General features: G+C 38.2%; 1 protein-coding gene across 1 annotated transcript; it reads left to right on the top strand.

The window, feature by feature from the left end:
* Window positions 1–5864: 5864 nt before the first annotated feature.
* On the top strand, window positions 5865–17690 carry LOC106587888 (sushi, nidogen and EGF-like domain-containing protein 1). The gene is made up of 10 exons (XM_045708309.1): window positions 5865–6008; window positions 6133–6205; window positions 6304–6327; window positions 8559–8597; window positions 9081–9202; window positions 15133–15301; window positions 15949–16064; window positions 16245–16340; window positions 16511–16656; window positions 17678–17690. The coding sequence occupies exons 2-10, from the start codon at window positions 6139–6141 to the stop codon at window positions 17688–17690; spliced, it is 792 nt and encodes a 263-aa protein (XP_045564265.1). The 5' UTR covers window positions 5865–6008; window positions 6133–6138.
* Window positions 17691–20030: the final 2340 nt, after the last annotated feature.

The following is a 20030-nucleotide window of genomic DNA, read 5'->3' as shown; positions in this document are numbered from 1 at the left end:
GGGTCATAGGCAGCATTCCTCCTCCTCCAAACACGGTGAGTTGAGTTGATGCCAAAGAGCTCCATTTTGGTCTCATCTGACCACAACACTTTCACCCAGTTGTCGTCTGAATCATTCAGATGTTCATTGGCAAACTTCAGACGGGCATGTATATGTGCTTTCTTGAGCAGGGGGACCTTGGGGGCGCTGCAGGATTTCAGTCCTTCACGGCGTAGTGTGTTACCAATTATTTTCTTGGTGACTATGGTCCCAGCTGCCTTGAGATCATTGACAAGATCCTCCAGTGTAGTTCTGGGCTGATTCCTCACCGTTCTCATGATCATTGCAACTCCACGAGGTGAGATCTTGCATGGAGCCCCAGGCCGAGGGAGATTGACAGTTCTTTTGTGTTTCTTCCATTTGCGAATAATCGCACCAACTTTTGTCACCTACTCACCAAGCTGCTTGGCGATGGTCTTGTAGCCCATTCCAGCCTTGTGTAGGTCTACAATCTTGTCCCTGACATCCTTAGAGAGCTCTTTGGTCTTGACCATGGTGGAGAGTTTGGAATCTGATTGATTGATTGCTTCTGTGGACAGGTGTCTTTTATACAGGTAACAAGCTGAGATTAGGAGCACTCCCTTTAAGAGTGTGCTCCTAATCTCAGCTCGTTACCCATATAAAAGACACCTGGGAGCCAGAAATCTTTCTGATTGAGAGGGGGCCAAATACTTATTTCCCTCATTAAAATGCAAATCAATTTATAACATTTTTGACATGCGTTTTTCTGGATTTATTTGTTGTTATTCTGTCTCTCACTGTTCAAATAAACCTACCATTAAAATTATAGACTGATAATTTCTTTGTCAGTGGGCAAACGTACAAAATCAGCAGGGGATCAAATACTTTTTTCCCTCACTGTACATAGAACCACATTTCCCAGCTTCGTCTTTTACATGGTGATATTCCGAATTGTTTGTTTTAATATCTGTGTTTTTGGATGTACATTGATTGGTTGATTCATTTTATGCTACACAAAGATAAAAAAATTAAAAATCTAATCGAAGCCAATCTGTTCGTAGTTATTCGACTTATTGCGCCCGTTACTGGGATGGCCGTTCCAGTTTAGATGATTAAGGTAGTCTCAGCATTCAAGTCATTCAGATTGCAGGTTGTGGGTGCAATTTTGTTTATAAATACATTTGTTTGATATCCTAACTCTGGCTGGATTCCAATAGGAATTACACATGACTGCAAGCTAGCATAATGTGACTTGCTGGCCAGGCCTTGCTGGCTCCTGTAAACCAGGAGTTTCCTAACACAACTATGTTGAGTATAACTAGGACCTCAGAGAAAGTCCTTATGGTATAAGGGCACAAGGCGAGACCCAGATGCAGACACGGGAGGCAGATGGTTTGAGTCTTTGATATTTATTACATCCAAAGGGGTAGGCAAGAGAATGGCCGTGGACAGGCAAAAGGTCAAAACCAGTTCAGGAGGTACAGTATGGCAGGCAGGCTCGAGGTCAGGGCAGGTGGGTACAAAGTCCAGAAAACAGGCAAGGGTCAAAACCGGGAAGACTAGCAAAAGAGAATAGGAACGGCAGCAGCACGGAAAAACCACGCTGGTTGACTTGAAACACACAAGACGAACTGGCACAGACAGACAGAAAACACAGGTATAAATACACAGGGGATAATGGGGAAGATGGGTGACACCTGGAGGGGGTGGAGACAAGCACAAGGACAGGTGAAACAGATCAGGGTGTGACATTATGGTATGTAATTATTGTCATAAATAATTGCATTTTAAAGGCTAATAAGGCTGGCAGATCCATTCATAGATGGTTCTAGGAAGAACACTCCAAAGATAAAATGGTTCTTGGTAGAACCCTTCATAGAGGGTTCTAGGTAGAACTATATACAGGGGCTTCTATGAAGAACTCTACATAGAGGGTTCTAGCTAAACTCTTTGCGATGGGTTCTACCTATAGCACCAAAAAAGGTTCCCCTATGGGGCCAAACCGAAGAACCCTATATGGTTCTATTTAGCACCTTTTTTTCTAAGAGTGTAGGGATTAAGAGAAAAGATCTTCTCCAATTAGACGAATCAAACTTGGCCAATGACTTATGTTAAATGACTAATCAATACCAAGCCACGCCTTGGCTGAATACGTGATATTTTCTGATAAGCATGCATGGCACAAATTCAGTTCTACAAAAACCCACCTGAGAGCTTTTGCTTTCTCTATACTCTGAAGAATCAGTGAGAACATTATAGTGTTTTACTCTGAAGAATCAGTGAGAACATTATAGTGTTTTACTCTGAAGAATCAGTGAGAACATTATAGTGTTTTACTCTGAAGAATCAGTGAGAACATTATAGTGTTTTACTCTGAAGAATCAGTGAGAACATTATAGTGTTTTACACTCTGAAGAATCAGTGAGAACATTATAGTGTTTTACTCTGAAGAATCAGTGAGAACATTATAGTGTTTTACTCTGAAGTATCAGTGAGAACATTATAGTGTTTTACTCTGAAGTATCAGTGAGAACATTATAGTGTTTTACTCTGAAGAATCAGTGAGAACATTATAGTGTTTTACTCTGAAGAATCAGTGAGAACATTATAGTGTTTTACTCTGAAGAATCAGTGAGAACATTATAGTGTTTTACTCTGAAGAATCAGTGAGGAAATTATAGTGTTTTACTCTGAAGAATCAGTGAGAACATTATAGTGTTTTACTCTGAAGAATCAGTGAGAACATTATAGTGTTTTACTCTGAAGTATCAGTGAGAACATTATAGTGTTTTACTCTGAAGAATCAGTGAGAACATTATAGTGTTTTACTCTGAAGTATCAGTGAGAACATTATAGTGTTTTACTCTGAAGAATCAGTGAGAACATTATAGTGTTTTACTCTGAAGAATCAGTGAGAACATTATAGTGTTTTACTCTGAAGAATCAGTGAGAAAATTATAGTGTTTTACTCTGAAGAATCAGTGAGAACATTATAGTGTTTTACTCTGAAGAATCAGTGAGAACATTATAGTGCTATACTCCAGGTATACTCATTCACTCCCCCTCATGCAGCGTGCACTCATTCACTCCCCTTTATGCATTTAAAACCATTGGATAGGTGTAAGCAGATGATAGATGATGATGGCAGTATGGTTGTAATGAATGGAGGGTATCACCAGCAGATGGAAGCAAAGGCCAGAAATACTCAGCAGAACCCCCCGCCCCCCATGCTGCAGGCCCCCGCCCAAGCCCCTGTAGCGTAGCAGCGGCTATGACCCTGTCCACTGATACATGATCCAGGATCAGGGCCTGTATTCATAAAACATCTCAGAGTGGGAGTGGTGATCTAGGATTAGTTCAGGGTTTTAGATTTTAATGAATGGACTGGAGGGACCTGATCTTAGATCATTACTTCTAGTCGGAGATGTCTTATGATAGAGGTCCAGATGCATTCTCTTCATCACACCACAATAAAGAAAGCTCTGACTCTAGCATGTGTGTTATTGTAACAGAAAGGCATTAAAGTCAGAAACGTTCAAGGAAAATGATTCATAAGAACGGCAAGTAATAGGCCGAGTCACAGCATTTACAACTGTTTTGATTGTAAGTTTAAGACAACAATAAAGTGTGTACAGTACAGCTTCCTGCACACTTCACATTAGGAAAAGTGTACACATTTGGTATAAAACACAATGAAAATGTGGATTTACTATATTTACATTGCAAAATATACATACAGTATCTACACATGGGCCAACAGTAAACATTTTGTTTAAATTACCAAAGTCATTTTTGTCTTGTTTAATTAGGGCTAGGCGTCCCGCCAGGTGGACACCTGTCGATAACTTCCTGTGAAGTTGGAGGGCGTGCAATTCAAATAAATAATCATAAAACGTATGGATATTAAACATTTAGGTACATACAAGTGTCTTAAAGTCTTGTTCATCTCACTGCATTGTCCGATTTACAATAGGCTTTACAGCGAAAGCATGCCATGCGATTGTTTGAGGACAGCGCCCCACATCAAAATATTTTTCAACCAGCACACGCTTCATAAAATCAAAAATAGCAATTAAATATTCACTTACGTTTTAAAAATCATCCTCTGATTTGCAAACCAAAGGTTCCCAGCTACAACATGCATGGTCATTTTGTTAAATAAATTCCTTCTTTATATTCCAAAAGGTCTGTTTAGTTGGCGCCATCGATTTGAGTAATTTAATCCTCAGGTACCCTAAAATGTAATTAAACTATACTATTTCATACGGAAAGAAGTATGTTCAAAAGGAAAGCAAAATTAGCAGGTCTGCGTCCTCTTCATCGTGCGAGCACAGACTGATTTCCAACTCTGACTCCCAGTACTAAAACTCAAAATTCTTCCTCGTTTGAGAAGAAACAAGCCTGAGACCTTGAACAGACTGTTGACATCTAGTGGAAGCCATAGGAATTGCAATCTGGGAGCTGGATTTGGATATGACCCTATACGTTCCATTGGAAGAGCATGGGCTCTCAAAAAAAAAATATTCTGGTTGTTTTTTTCTTTGGATTTTCTCCTACCATATCTATTGTGCTATAGTCTCATACATTATGTTAACATTTCTAAAAACTTCAAAGTGTTTCTATCCAATGGTACCAATTATATGCATATCCTGGCTTCTGGGCCTGAGTAACAGGCAGTTTACTTTGGGCACATCAGTCAGGCGGAAATGCAGAAAAAAAGGACCCTAGCCTGAAGAAGTTTCTTTGGGATCTGTGTCCCTTCCACGGGATGGTTGAGCTAACGTAGGCTAATGCAATTAGCATGAGGTTGTAAGTAACAAGAACATTTCCCAGGACATAGACATATCTGATATTGGAAGAAAGCTTAAAATCTTGTTAATCTAACTGCACTGTCCAATTTACAGTAGCTATTACAGTGAAAGAATACCATGCTATTGTTTGAGGAGAGTGCACAATTTTGAACATGGAAAGTTATTAATAAACAAATTAGGCACATTTGGGCAGTCTTGATACTTGAACAGAAATGCAATGGTTCATTGGATCTGTGTCACGGTTGTCGTAGGATGGAGAAGCGGACCAAAGTGCAGCGTGTGTGTCGTTCCACATTTTATTTGTACTGTGAAACTATGCAATACATAAATAAACTGAATGACAAAAAACAACAAATTCAGGTTTTTTTCTCCCAAACTTCGCTTTCTCGGTTTTGTTTTGCCTGGATTCGTATTTCCCCCATTTCTTTCTAGCTTCGCTCTCAAAATCACATAAAAATATGGATATAATAATAATAATAGGGTGATCTACACACCAGGGTAACTTTTTTAGGTCTAAAATTGTAGTGCACCTAGCACTGTTGTTTTGGGTAGCTGTGTTTCTGTGCATGTGACAGAGTTCACAAATCAAAATGCCCACATGTGGTGCAACGGGTAGGTTAACCTTTATTTATGGTAATATAAATTAGCTAAGTGTTTAGATAGATTATATGGCTACCTCAATCTCTATTTCAAATAATTTCAATGACTTCACAGCTGCTAGTTAGCTAACGTTAGCTATACCAATGCTACATTTAGCTAGATAGCAGGCTCAGCTAAATAAAAATACACCTAGATACTTTACTACAGTATACCTCATAGCCAAGTCTCAAGCCATGTCATGAGATTTGTAAATGAAATAGGACTAGGTTGTCTCCAGCTAATAATCTTTCATTTTCTATTACAGCAAATCAAGTCCTGATTAAGACATTGAAGGTGAATATAGCTCAGAAACCAGTTAGCTAACTAGGTCTAGGCCTAATTGTTTTGTAATTGAAATGTATGTATTGCATTCCATTTGTTGTTATTCCACCTTATTAATTTGATTTGACAACACCTGCAGTAAGTGTCCTTGGGGTGATTCATGCATGCCATTGACTATGGGTGTTGGCCACATACCTACGTATAAACTATACCTATAAGCCAATAGTCCCAACCCAACAGAACTACACAGAAGAAAGGGTGAATACACAGAAACAGGTAAGCTGTTCTAACACATCTGTTTGTAGAATAGAACATGTAAAATGCAAATGAAGACAGTTTTGAAGAAGGGGATAATGATATTCATGGTTATGATGATAAATATAATAATTTTTGCTTCTAGATTTGAATGGACAAGGAGCTTGTGACAATGAGGAATCAAATTATGCTTTTTGTGCTGTTTTTGTTGATGACGAGTAAGCACTTTTTCCACTTTGTATGATGATGATTGTGTTAGTATTTTACATGTGAATTTAAGCTTGCTCACCTTGACCCCCCTCCATTGTTTCGAAAGGTAAGGTGACCACTGCTGATTTTGGTGAGTTTACATTACACCCAATAACTGATTTCAATCCACTTTCAACTCGGACTAAATTGTAACTGAAACCGTCATGAGATACTTACATAACATGAAACAAGCAGAGATTACATCACTTAGTCTTAGAGGCATAGGTGGTAGTTCCTGAACTAGCACAGATTCATCGATTTTACTTCCTTATTCTACCAAAAGAATGCTTGGTGTGGAAACTTCAAGTGTGAAAACTTGGCCTATAAGCATCCTAAAATAACTTATATTTAACTTATATTGCGACAATGTCACTCGAGAAGATCTGTGACTTCAAATTAAAGATTTTGCGAGGGTGTGCATGGATGTCTGTGGTATGTGTCTACCACAGGAGGTTGGTGGCTCCTTAATTAGGGAGGACAGGCTCTTGGTAATTGTAAGGGGTGCGTACTGGCGGCAGAGAAGTCAGACGCAGGAGAGCAAAAACTGTGTTTCCAAACGGCGCAGTTTAATAACAAAAAAACCCACCGGAAAACAGAACAATCAAATAATGGGTACATAACCCGACGCACACTAGGACAGACGTGCACAAGCACTTACAACAAACAATCACTGACAAGGACATGAGGGGTAACAGAGGGTTAAATACACAACATGGGATTGATGGGATTGGAACCAGGTGTGATGGAAGACAAGACAAAACCAAAGGAAAATGAAAAGAGGATCAGCGATGGCTAGAAGGTTGGTGACTTCGACCGCCGAACGCCACCCGAACAAGGAGAGGGAACAACTTCGGGGAAGTCGTGACAGCAATGACTGGAGCAGAATTAGTGGAATGGTATCAAATACATCAAACACATGGTTTCCATGTGTTTCATGCCATTCCATTGACTCCATTCCAGCCATTATTACGAGCCGTCCTCCCCTCAGCAACCTCCATTTATGTGTACACAATACTGGAGCATGCCTCACTCTCCATTGATTTGCATTGGAATTGCTTATACTGTATAATATACAGTGGCTTCAGAAAGTATTCATACTCCTTGATTTGTTACACATTTTTTGTGTTACAGCCTGAATTCAAAATGGATTAAATATACTTTTTTGCTCACCCATCTACACACAATACCCCATAATGACAAAATGAAAACATGCTTTTCGAATTGTTTGCTATTTTTTTTTTATTAAATACAGAAATATCCAATTTACATAAGTATTCACACCCCTTTGATACGACACTCCAAATTGAGTTCAGGTGCATCTAATTTCCTTTGATCATCCTCGAAATGTCACTACAACTCTATTGGAGTCCACCTGTGGCCAATTCAATTGTTTGGACAAGATTTAAAAAATAAACACATCTGTCTATAGAAAGGTCCCACAGTTGACAGTGCATGTCAGAGCAGAAACTATACCATGAAGTCCAAGGGACTGTCCGTAGATCTCCTCATCTCGGAGATCATCTGGGGAAAGGTATAAAACAATTTCTAGAGTGTTGAACATTTCCTTGAGCACAAAATATGGAACTACTCAGATTCTGCCTAGCGCTGACCAAACTGAGCAACCGTGCAAGAAGAACCTTGGTCAGGGAGGCGACCCAGAACGACAGTTTTTATCAAATTATTCATATTTTCATATTTTTATCATATTTGTACTGTGTATTTGAGCTTGTGTCGTCAAAAGGGACTACACCGCAGCAATTTATACTTTTTTTACCAGAAAGGTGAGATTTGTACTTTTCTTGGAGTATGCAGCATTAGTAGTTATTGTTTATGCCCCTTCATGATAAATAGTTACTTTTGGGGATTACAGTGATTACATTTGAGATAAAATTGAGTTACATTTAAGTGGTATTGCATATACTATAGGAGTGTGTGTGAGAGAGAGTGTGTGGCTTTCTTTAGATATTGTTTTATATACAGTATATATACTGTAAGACAACATGTTGACAATCTTATGTTGAAAGAACACTTGGACCCTAAGCCCATTATGGAATGGCCACTTTCTGATGTGCCTGATAGTGATCACTCCTGTATGCCACTGTTTTGGGAAAAATGAGAAGTCAGACAATATGCACTTACATCCCAGCTGTCACATGTCCATATTCAAAAATTCAAGACCCATTCCCGAGCATCTCGTGTCCCGCCGCAATCTAAAATCAGTGGGGCTTTAAGCGTTTATAAAAGACCAAATCTCTTATTTTGGGGGCTACAGGGTTTTACAGGAAGTGCTACATTTCTAACCTCTCTGTCTATATCCTCCAGTGACCACTTCAACAACTGATGTCCCTTCAACAACCCCTGGTGAGTTTACATTACACCCAATAAATAGCTGATTTCAATCCACTTCTCAATTCTCTCTTACTGGATTGTAACTGACTGAAACCAATGTTATATTAAAATAACAAGCTGGACTCTAATCCCTTTATGGAATGGCCACTTGTTGATGTGTCTGATAGTGATCACTCTAGTCTGTCATGGTTTTGGGCAAAATGAGAATTTAAATATTGCGCAATTGCACTCCAACTGCCACTTGTCAATATTCCAAAATTAAAAACCAATTCCCAAGCATCTTGTGTCCCGCCGTGACCTAAAATCACTTTTGCTGAATTGCTGAAAAATCCCAAGAGTTTCTTCTCCCTTTAGTGTGTGGCATCAACCAAATCAACAACAAAATAGTTGGGGTGAGGATGACAATGCAGAAAGTTGGCCGTGACAGATTGTTAGATAATCTCTGTATGGCCTAACTGTAATGATGTTATTAACGGACCATTTTGTTCATCTCAGGCCCACTCTATCCATTTGGGGCTGGAGACACAGTGAGCTCCCGATCCGATGATGGAAGTTCCCCTCCTATAACCCTGGAGCAGCCATTTGTTTATTTTGGAAAACCGTATCAACAGATATACGTGCGTAAAAATACATGTTTTTAACCTCTCTGGGATAGTACATACATTATGGAGTGATAGTAGTACATACTGTATTTATTAATATGTTGCATGTTTTTTTTTTTGGTTTTTTTTACTCCTCCACCACCCAGAGTACAAATATCTTTTTGGTTTTTTTAAACAGCTTTTCTGCTACATATACATACATTTTACATACACATTTTACATACATGGTACTTTTATATAAAGCAGTTACATAACAATAATACATTACCAAACATAAGGGCTTTAATCCCACCCCTCAGCCACTCTCAGCCCATCCCACCTATCACCATAGACCACCCTTGTTTGGTTTCCCTGTGCCATATACTTATCAATGTGCTGTGATGTTTTAGATCCTTTTTTTACCTTTCTAATCGTATAGTATCCACGGATTGTGAGCTAAAGATGAAAACCTTTCCTACGAGTATTATTATATTATTTATTGACTAACTATGGCTTTCCAAATCGCCCAACACTGCTATTTGTAAGGTTAATTTTAAGATCATGTTGTGATTTTTTAACCATTCCTGAACCTGTGACCAGAAACAAGCTACATGGGGGCAATACCAGAATAAATTATCTATTAATTCTATCTCTTCGCAGGCAAAATCTACAGAGCTGAGATTGTTGTATGCCCCCTACATATAGCATTCTGTTGGTGGCAAGAATTGTATATAATAACTTAAATTTAAAAACTCTAAGTGTTGAATCAAGTACAGTTTTTTGTACCAGTTCATAAACCATGTGTCATGGAATTGGTACATCGAAAATCTCTTCCCATTTATTTTGCAACCTGTATGGCGCAGCTGTCAACATTTTTGTCCTCAAATGAAACTGGTATATTTTTCTATTTATGCAGTTCCGTTCAGCCAATTTGTATCTTTAATATATGTCAGGCAAACAAGTTCCCTACCTTCTCCCTTTTCCACTTGCCTCCTTCATATTTGTTGTAGTACTGCATCCAGTTGGTTGTAAGTTTGGATTGAGCAGATATTCCCATATATTTCAATAGCTAAATATGTGACATAACTCCTCCATTTCTATTCATAATATCAGTAATAAATATAATACCATTTAAAAAGAAAATCTATAAAGAATGTTTTTTTAGTAATCAGTATATTTGAGTTTAACCATAACATTTGTTGTAATATTTGTTCTATCTTTTCTTGAGGATAAAACAGAATTTGTAACCAGCTTTGTATGGCTTGTTTAAGAAAGGGCAATACCTTAAACAAAATTTCATTTTCAATCTGTATACATGCAAAAAGGCAATTTTTGAACAAAGGCTGAGCCTTTCTTAATAATCTACTGAAGAAACATTTTGAGTTTAAGTATAATTTATGTATTAGTGAAGCTTTTAGTGAGAGGTTTCAAATGTTAATATTTAAACATTTTAGCCCCCCAAACTCATATTCATTATATAAATAGGCACGTTTAATTTTGTCTTGCTTAGCATTCCAAATAAAATGAAATGAGACTGTGCAGGGATCCAGATTGCGGACTTAAGAAAAAACTAGAGTCATCAGCATACATTGACATTTTTTGTTTTATCCCCTGGATTTCTAAACCCTTGATGTTCTTGTTGGATGTAATTTTAATAGCTGGCATTTCAAAGGCCATAATAAATAGATATGGAGACAACGGACAGCCTTGTTTTACTCCTCTGAAAAGCTCAATACATTCTGAGAAGTAACCATTATTTACTATTTTACACCTGGGGTTGCTGTACATAACTTTAACCCATTGTACAACCTCTCTAGGGTATGTGGGACGAAATCGTCCCACCTACTCAACAGCCAGTGGAATCCCGTGGCGCGTTATTCAAATACCTTAGAAATGCTATTACTTCAAATTCTCTAACATATGACTATTTTACACCATTTTAAAGACAAGACTCTCGTTAATCTAACCACACTGTCCGATTTCAAAAAGGCTTTACAACGAAAGCAAAACATTAGATTATGTCAGCAGAGTACCCAGCCAGAAATAATCAGACACCCATTTTTCAAGCTAGCATATAATGTCACATAAACCCAAACCACAGCTAAATGCAGCACTAACCTTTGATGATCTTCATCAGATGACACTTCTAGGACATTATGTTATACAATACATGCATGTTTTGTTCAATCAAGTTCATATTTATATCAAAAACCAGCTTTTTACATTAGCATGTGACGTTCAGAACTAGCATACCCACCGCAAACTTCCGGTGAATTTACTAAATTACTCACGATAAACGTTCACAAAAAACATAACAATTATTTTAAGAATTATAGATACAGAACTCCTTTATGCAATCGCTATGTCCGATTTTAAAATAGCTTTTCGGCAAAAGCACATTTTGCAATATTCTGAGTAGATAGCCCAGCCATCACGGGCTATCTAATTTGACACCCACCAAGTTTGGCCCTCACCAAACTCCGATTTACTATTAGAAAAATTTGATTATCTTTGCTGTTCTTCGTCAGAATGCACTCCCAGGACTTCTACTTCAATAACAAATGTTGGTTTGGTTCAAAATAATCCATAGTTATGTTCAAATATCCTCTGTTTTGTTCGTGCGTTCAAGACACTATCCGAAGAGTGACGAAGGGTGAAGCGCCCGACGCGTTTCGTGACAAAAAAATTCTAAATATTCCATTACCGTACTTCGAAGCATGTCAACCGCTGTTTAAAATAAATTTTTATGCTATTTTTCTCGTAAAAAAGCGATAATATTCCGAACGGGAAACCCTGTTTACATTCAAAGATGAAAAAATAAAAACATGGTGTCGCCTCGTGCACACGCCTCAGTCTCATTGTTCTCTGATCGACCATTATCCAAATGCGCTACTGTTTTTCAGCCAGGGCCTGCAAAGACATCATTCAGCGTTTTGCCGCCTTCTGAGAGCCTATAGGAGCCGTAGGAAGTGTCACGTTACAGCAGAGATCCTCAGTTTTCAATAAAGAGAGTGTAGAAGCCCAAGAAATGGTCAGAGAGGGCACTTCCTGTAAGGAATCTTCTCAGGTTTTTGCCTGCCATAGGAGTTCTGTTATACTCACAGACACCATTCAAACAGTTTTAGAAACTTTAGGGTATTTTCTATCCAAAGCCAATAATGATATGCATATTCTAGTTTCTGGGCAGTAGTAATAACCAGATTAAATCGGGTACGTTTTTTATCCGGCCGTGCAAATACTGCCCCCTACCCTAGAGCGGATAAGAGATTCACCAAAATTAACCTGTTAGGGCTAGGGGGCAGTATTGACACAGCCGGATAAAAAACGTACCCGATTTAATCTGGTTACTACTCCTGCCCAGTAACTAGAATATGCATATAATTATTGGCTTTGGATAGAAAACACCCTAAAGTTTCTAAAACTGTTTGAATGGTGTCTGTGAGTATAACAGAACTCATATGGCAGGCCAAAACCTGAGAAGATTCCATGCAGGAAGTGGCCTGTCTGACAAGATGTGTTTCATCTAGGCTGTTTTTATTGAAGATTTAGGATCTTTGCTCTAACGTGACACTTCCTACGGCTCCCATAGGCTCTCAGAGCCCGGGAAAAAGCTGAACGATATCGAGGCAGCCTCTGGCTGAAACACTTTATCGCGTTTGGCAAGTGGCCGCTCAGAGTACTGTGGGCTTAGGCGCGTGCCCGAGTCGACCGAATGCTTTATTTTTTTTCGTCTGTTTACCTAAATGCAGATTCCTGGTCGGAATATTATCGCTTTTTTACGAGAAAAATGGCATAAAAATCGATTTTAAACAGCGGTTGACATGCTTCGAAGTACGGTAATGGAATATTTGAAAAAAAATTGTCACGAATTGCGCCATGCTCGTAACCCTTATTTACCCTTTCGGATAGTGACTTGAATGCATGAACAAAATGCCGCTGTTAAGATATAACTATGGATTATTTGGGACCAAACCAACATTTGTTATTGAAGTAGAAGTCCTGGGAGTGCATTCTGACGAAGACAGCAAAGGTAATAACATTTTTCTTATAGTAAATCTGACTTTGATGAGTGCTAAACTTGCTGGGTGTCTAAATAGCTAGCCCTGTGATGCCGGGCTATCTACTGAAAATATTGCAAAATGTGCTTTCACCGAAAAGCTATTTTAAAATCGGACATATCGAGTGCATAGAGGAGTTCTGTATCTATAATTCTTAATATAATTCTTATGCTTTTTGTGAACGTTTATCGTGAGTAATTTAGTAAATTCACCGGCAGTGTTCGGTGGGAATGCTAGTCACATGCTAGTCACATGCTAATGTAAAAAGCTGTTTTTTGATATAAATATGAACTTGATTGAACAAAACATGCATGTATTGTATAACATAATGTCCTAGGGTTGTCATCTGATGAAGATCATCAAAGGTTAGTGCTACATTTAGCTGTGGTTTGGGTTTATGTGACATTATATGCTAGCTTGAAAAATGGGTGTCTGATTATTTCTGGCTGGGTACTCTGCTGACATAATCTAATGTTTTGCTTTCGTTGTAAAGCCTTTTTGAAATCGGACAGTGTGGTTAGATTAACGAGAGTCTTATCTTTAAAATGGTGTAAAATAGTCATATGTTTGAAAAATTGAAGGTTTTGCATTTCTAAGGTTTTCGAATAACGCGCCACGGGATTGCACTAGCTGTTACGTAGGTGGGACGATTTGGTGCCACCTAGCTCAGAGAGGTTAAAGTAATACAGGCATTTATATATAAATTCTAGTCATACTTTATCAAATGCCTTTTCAAAATCTGCTATGAAGACCAAGCCTGGTATCTTCAATGTTTCATAATGTTCAATTGTTTCAAGTAATTGTCATATATTATCTCCAATATATGGTCCATGTAAAAACCCTGTCTGATCAGGATGAACAATATCTGGTAAACCTTTTTTATTCTATGTGCTATGCATTTCGCCAGGATTTTCGCATCACAACATTGAAGCATTAGAGGCCTCCAGTTTTTAAAATGGACTGGGTCTTTATACTTACCACCTGGGTCCTGTTTTAGTAGTAATGAAATCAGACCTTCTTGTTGAGAACTTGAACGTCTACCATTTGTATAGGAGTAATTAAAATATGCTAATAATGGATATTTGAGTACATCAAAAAAGTTCTGATATACCTCTACTGGTATACCGTCAAGTCCTGATGTTTTCCAGACTGAAAATATTTTATTGCCTCAAAAGGTTCCTCTTCAGTAAGTTGGTCTTCACAAAGGTCTTTCTGTAAATGTGTTCATTTTAAATTATTATTATTATTATTATTAGGAAAGAAATCCTTACAGTTAACATCATTCAGTGAAACAGAGGAGACTGAAAAGAAAATGCATGTTTAAAATATTTTGCTTCCTCTTTCAAGTTATAATTTGATGAATCATGGATAACGAGTTTCTGTAAATTATTTTTGGTAGAATTTCTATGTTGAAGATTCAAGAGAAATTTTGAGCATTTTTCACCATTTTCCATCCAATTCACTTTATTTTTGTAATACATTACACTTGATCATTCTTGAATAAGTACCTCCATTTCTTTTTGGGGTTTTTTTCTAGCCTATTTTGTGCCTCTATAGTACAATTTCCATTACCTTCTACCTGCGCTGTTACTTCCTCTATTTCCTTTATTCATCTAATCTATTTTGACCTAAACTGCTTTTGTTTTAATGATGAGTATTGTATTGAATGGTCTCTAAAAGTACATTTAAAAGTGTCCCATACAATATGTTGCATGTACTTTATTTATTCACGCATGCATTTTGTCTGATTTTCATTTACTTTCACTTGTCAGTGTTGTAAGCGATGCAAAACCATGATCTTCTCCAAAGATCTGTCCTTACAAATAAACAAATTATGAAGCGTAACCAGTTGTGTCTAAACTGTCATACAGGCTTTATTTCCATTTCAATTAAGTAATTTCATTTCAGGTGAACCACAATGGACATCTGACCTTCAATGAAGCATTTGCCAGTTACAAACCATACCGATTCCCTGCATTTTCCTCAAGAGATCTGATCGCTCCATTTTGGACCGATTTGGACAACAGGTGGAATGGTACCATCTCTTACCGGCAGTACAGCAGTGGTAGTGGCGCAGGTCCTAATCCAGGCACTTGTCATCTCCCGTCTGGATTACTGCAACTCGTTGTTGGCTGGGCTCCCTGCCTGTGCCATTAAACCCCTCCAACTCATCCAGAACGCCGCAGCCCGTCTGGTGTTCAACCTTCCCAAGTTCTCTCACGTCACCCCGCTCCTCCGCTCTCTCCACTGGCTTCCAGTCGAAGCTCGCATCCGCTACAAGACCATGGTGCTTGCCTACGGAGCTGTGAGGGGAACGGCACCTCCGTACCTTCAGGCTCTGATCAGGCCCTACACTCAAACAAGGGCACTGCGTTCATCCACCTCTGGCCTGCTCGCCTCCCTACCTCTGAGGAAGCACAGTTCCCGCTCAGCCCAGTCAAAACTGTTCGCTGCTCTGGCACCCCAATGGTGGAACAAGCTCCCTCACGACGCCAGGACAGCGGAGTCAATCACCACCTTCCGGAGACACCTGAAACCCCACCTCTTTAAGGAATACCTAGGATAGGATAAAGTAATCCTTCTAACCCCCCCCCTTAAAAGATTTAGATGCACTATTGTAAAGTGGTTGTTCCACTGGATATTATAAGGTGAATGCACCAATTTGTAAGTCGCTCTGGATAAGAGCGTCTGCTAAATGACTTAAATGTAAATGTAAATGTAGTGTTCTTCAACAGGCCACACAAGACATTAATCAGTACTTCCCAAACCTGGGCTTCTCTGTTAATTGGGTCTTCGTTGCTACATGGGATAAGGTTGCCTACTACAACAATTTTGGAACAGTAAGACTTTTTGTTGTGGCTCTGTTTTTATTGTCAGCTAAAGTGATGCTTAGTTATTTTTAAGTCGATTAGTAAAAGCCTGTGAAGCTATAATATAAGATGTACAATGGGCAAGATTGGAACATGACACAGGAGGCTACAGTATGTATTAAAATGTTTATCTAATTTCCCTAATATAAGGAAATCACCTTCCAAGTGGTTCTGATTGCTGGTGGCCAATCCTCCTTCATCCTGATGAACTATGGGGAGATTGCACCAACAACTCAAGATATTCAGGTCAGAAGATTGAATGCATATTATACATTTTCATTAAGAAAAATATATGGGTTTATATTCATTATCATGAGCATAAATTGTATTCCTGATGTGAATGATGTATGGATAGTATTTTATCTCTGATGCTTTTCATATATTATAATAATGATCTATGATATGTGTATTTCTAGGCTGGCTATAACACAGTCAACTCCATCCACTACTTCTCGATCCCGGGGTCATTTCAAAGCAACGACACAACTTTCAGTAACACCAGCAATGTCAGTGTCGCTGGTCGCTGGGCCTTCCAGACAAATGGTACTTTCAACAAACCTGGGTTCAAATACTATTTCATGTATTTCAATTACTTTAAATACATTTCAAAATAATTATTCCCCAAAAAATTTTAAGTAGTTTACGTGAATGTATTTGGAAATACATTTGTAAAGTATTATATTTACAGCTACTTCTACTTGATGGCTATGTTTTTGAAACTATGTTTTGAAGTAAAAAGAAAATAAGATAAGTTCACCAGGATACACTTTGACATCATCTGGTGTGCAACATCACTTTAACCAGTAAAAGTAGACTTTGCCTACTTGTTATTGCATAAAATCACATGATGCACACTAGATGATGTCAAGTGTTTAAATCACTCTAAATGATTTATTTTCATTTTGGGAAAAATGTTAACCTCTTAAGTGGGTTTTCCATGAAACAGTAAATAAAATGTGTATAGCCTATGACTGATTGATAACGCACTATTATCCCGTTCCTGCACCAAAACTCTGGTATTTCTCATCCCTAATGGATTTAGGGACCAATTGTTTTTACATGGTCCTTCTAGCCGGATTTAGCGACCAATAATTTTTACATGTTCCTTCGAGACGGATTTAATGACCAACAGTTTTTTACATGGTCCGTCATTTCTCTGGATTTAGTGACCAATAGTTTTTAAACTATGACTGATCAAGTATTATTATGGCTTTGTCCTGTCCACTGCAGAAGACATGTTTTGGGCTTCCTTGGCACTATCTGGAATGTTGAGTTGTGCCGGTGGCTTGTGTAATGTTAAATAAAATTCAAGACCCATCCCCAAGCATCTCGTGTCCAGCCTCAATCTAAAATCAGTTTGGCTAAATTCTAGAATTGTTATTAAGTCAAAATTCGAACAAAATTATTCTCACTTTCGTGTGTGGCATCCGCTCCATCAACAACAAAATCGTAGGGGGTGAGGATGACCTTGCAGGAAGTTGGTCCTGGAAGATTGTTACATAATTGCTAAATGATGTAGTTGTTACATTGTATTAATATTATGCTGCATCTCTGTATCAAACCTCTGTCTCTATTCCTTCCAGCTCCAACATCTGATGAGCCTTTCACAGTTGATGACTTCTGCATAGATTCCATTTTTTGTAAAGGACAGGGTTTGACTGGTTCCGTTTATATGCTGAGCACTTTGTTAATTCTGGTGTTTCTTACCATTTTAAATAATTGATTCTTACTTTGTTGCAATCAAGGGAGTGGTTTTATTGGCAGCCATAGTGCATGTGCTATTCGTTCGGGAGATTTGTCTTTCAAAGTAAAGGCTGGAGTGTCCTGGAAGAACAAAAGTGGGGAAGGAGGTAGCCTATTGTCTAATATTCTAAGCAGTATTGTATGTGCAGTTGCGCCTTTGAGTTACACCAGATCCACTCCCATTTTCCTTGGGCCCTTCTTCCTGGGTGTTTTAATGGGCCTAGCTATTGTATTGATTTATTTGTGTAGATGGATAACTTGAAATATATTTACCTATTCATTAAAGTGGCAAATTCCAATAGAAACAAAGCGACCACCGTGCCACTTTTTGATAAACAGTTGAGGAATGGGGCTGGAGAAATGTAACCCAAATTCATAGATGGAGCTATGGGTGCAAGGACTGACTGATAACTATGTTAAACTGTTTCTGGACAGCGGTCAGATGTGTGCTCCTGTGATTTAGATTGAGTTGTGTTGATTTAGTTCTGAGCGTGTGGGATGTTTTTATTATTTTGTATCATTGTTTTGGCCAAGCAGAGTGACGGTAATTAAATTATGGCAATTATTGAGATCTGGATCTGCCCTGGGAAGGATAAAAGTTGGAAATATTCTAACTTATGTGAGCAATTGTTAACCAATCTCCTGATGTACATTTTGCATGTCATTGTGGTATTTTCTAGGCTTATAGACTTAGATAAGTGAGTATCTTTTTACATTGAAGACTTCTGGTATTTTCTCTTTGATAACTGTATTGTTATTGCACAACTGTTATTAACCTGATTACTTTTAAATATATACTGGAACTCTGATTGCAAGTATTAGCTCAAAGTGCAGATGTCTTAACTTCATCACTCTTTGTGGCAGAGAATTTTCCTGCTGCATCAGGACATTCAAATGAGCCTTGTGAGTCCCTGAAAAAGAGCAATTCTCTTTCTCTCCATGCTGGGACAGTCGAGTCATTCAGATCAGGGCTTGCGCTAAAAATATTTTTCTCGCTTTCTCAAACGTTAGCCCTATGTCCTATTACAGTAACATGTATCTGTAGCCTAATAACGTATCTGTAGCCTAATAACGTATCTGTAGCCTAATAACGTATCTGTAGCTTAATAACGTATCTGTAGCCTAATAACGTATCTGTAGCCTAATAACGTATCTGTAGCCTAATAATGTATCTGTAGCTTAATAACGTATCTGTAGCCTAATAACGTATCTGTAGCCTAATAACGTATCTGTAGCCTAATAACGTATCTGTAGCTTAATAACGTATCTGTAGCTTAATAACGTATCTGTAGCCTAATAACGTATCTGTAGCCTAATAACGTATCTGTAGCTTAATAACGTATCTGTAGCTTAATAACGTATCTGTAGCCTAATAACGTATCTGTAGCCTAATAACGTATCTGTAGCCTAATAACGTATCTGTAGCTTAATAACGTATCTGTAGCCTAATAACGTATCTGTAGCTTAATAACGTATCTGTAGCCTAATAACGTATCTGTAGCTTAATAACGTATCTGTAGCTTAATAACGTATCTGTAGCCTAATAACGTATCTTTAGCCTAATAACGTATCTGTAGCCTAATAACGTATCTGTAGCCTAATAACGTATCTGTAGCCTAATAACGTATCTGTAGCCTAATAACGTATCTGTAGCCTAAAAGTCAGCGTGGGTTTGATTCCAGCCTGCACCCTTCAGGCACAAATAACTCCATCCCCCGATTGACTTGATCAGGTTACACATTTCAAATATGGACAGTCCATAGATATTTTACCCTCTCTCTTGATAAGAAATGGCCATACCAGACACTTTTCGATAACATAAATAAAATAATAACAGTAGGCCACACCATCATTATTTTTCATTAATACAAATAGTCTAGTAAATTGCCACCGTAGATTTGCTTGGTAAAAAATGACATTCTTTACCTCTGCTGTACAGGATGCTTGTCATAAATCCCCCTTAGTCTGTTCAAAAAGGACTACGCTGTTACAATTACAATACCAACCAGAGGGCGAACATATCTTGAAAGACTTTGGTTCCGAGCAGGACTAAGGGTAACACCGATTTCATCTTTTAGGGAGCAGTAAGGGAGTGAAGAGAAAATCGGCCCTTTGAAATGAAAATGGATGGCCCTTCCTTCAACAAAATATATTTTTACCTTAATAGTGCCTAAATGCAAAAAAAATGTATTT

Source organism: Salmo salar, chromosome ssa26 (genome assembly GCF_905237065.1).
Source record: "Salmo salar chromosome ssa26, Ssal_v3.1, whole genome shotgun sequence".
Classification (NCBI taxonomy): domain Eukaryota; kingdom Metazoa; phylum Chordata; class Actinopteri; order Salmoniformes; family Salmonidae; genus Salmo; species Salmo salar.
The sequence above is the reverse complement of the archived record's forward strand: the minus strand, read 5'-3'. Positions and strand labels throughout refer to the sequence as shown.

Excerpts from the sequence above, each read along its gene's own strand:
- LOC106587888 (XM_045708309.1), top strand. The coding sequence starts at position 6,139 with ATGGACAAGGAGCTTGTGACAATGAGGAATCAAATTATGCTTTTTGTG. Across the intron at positions 6,328-8,558 it reads GGTGACCACTGCTGATTTTG|TGACCACTTCAACAACTGAT; the intron begins GTGAGTTTACAT and ends TATATCCTCCAG. Across the intron at positions 9,203-15,132 it reads AACCGTATCAACAGATATAC|GTGAACCACAATGGACATCT; the intron begins GTGCGTAAAAAT and ends ATTTCATTTCAG.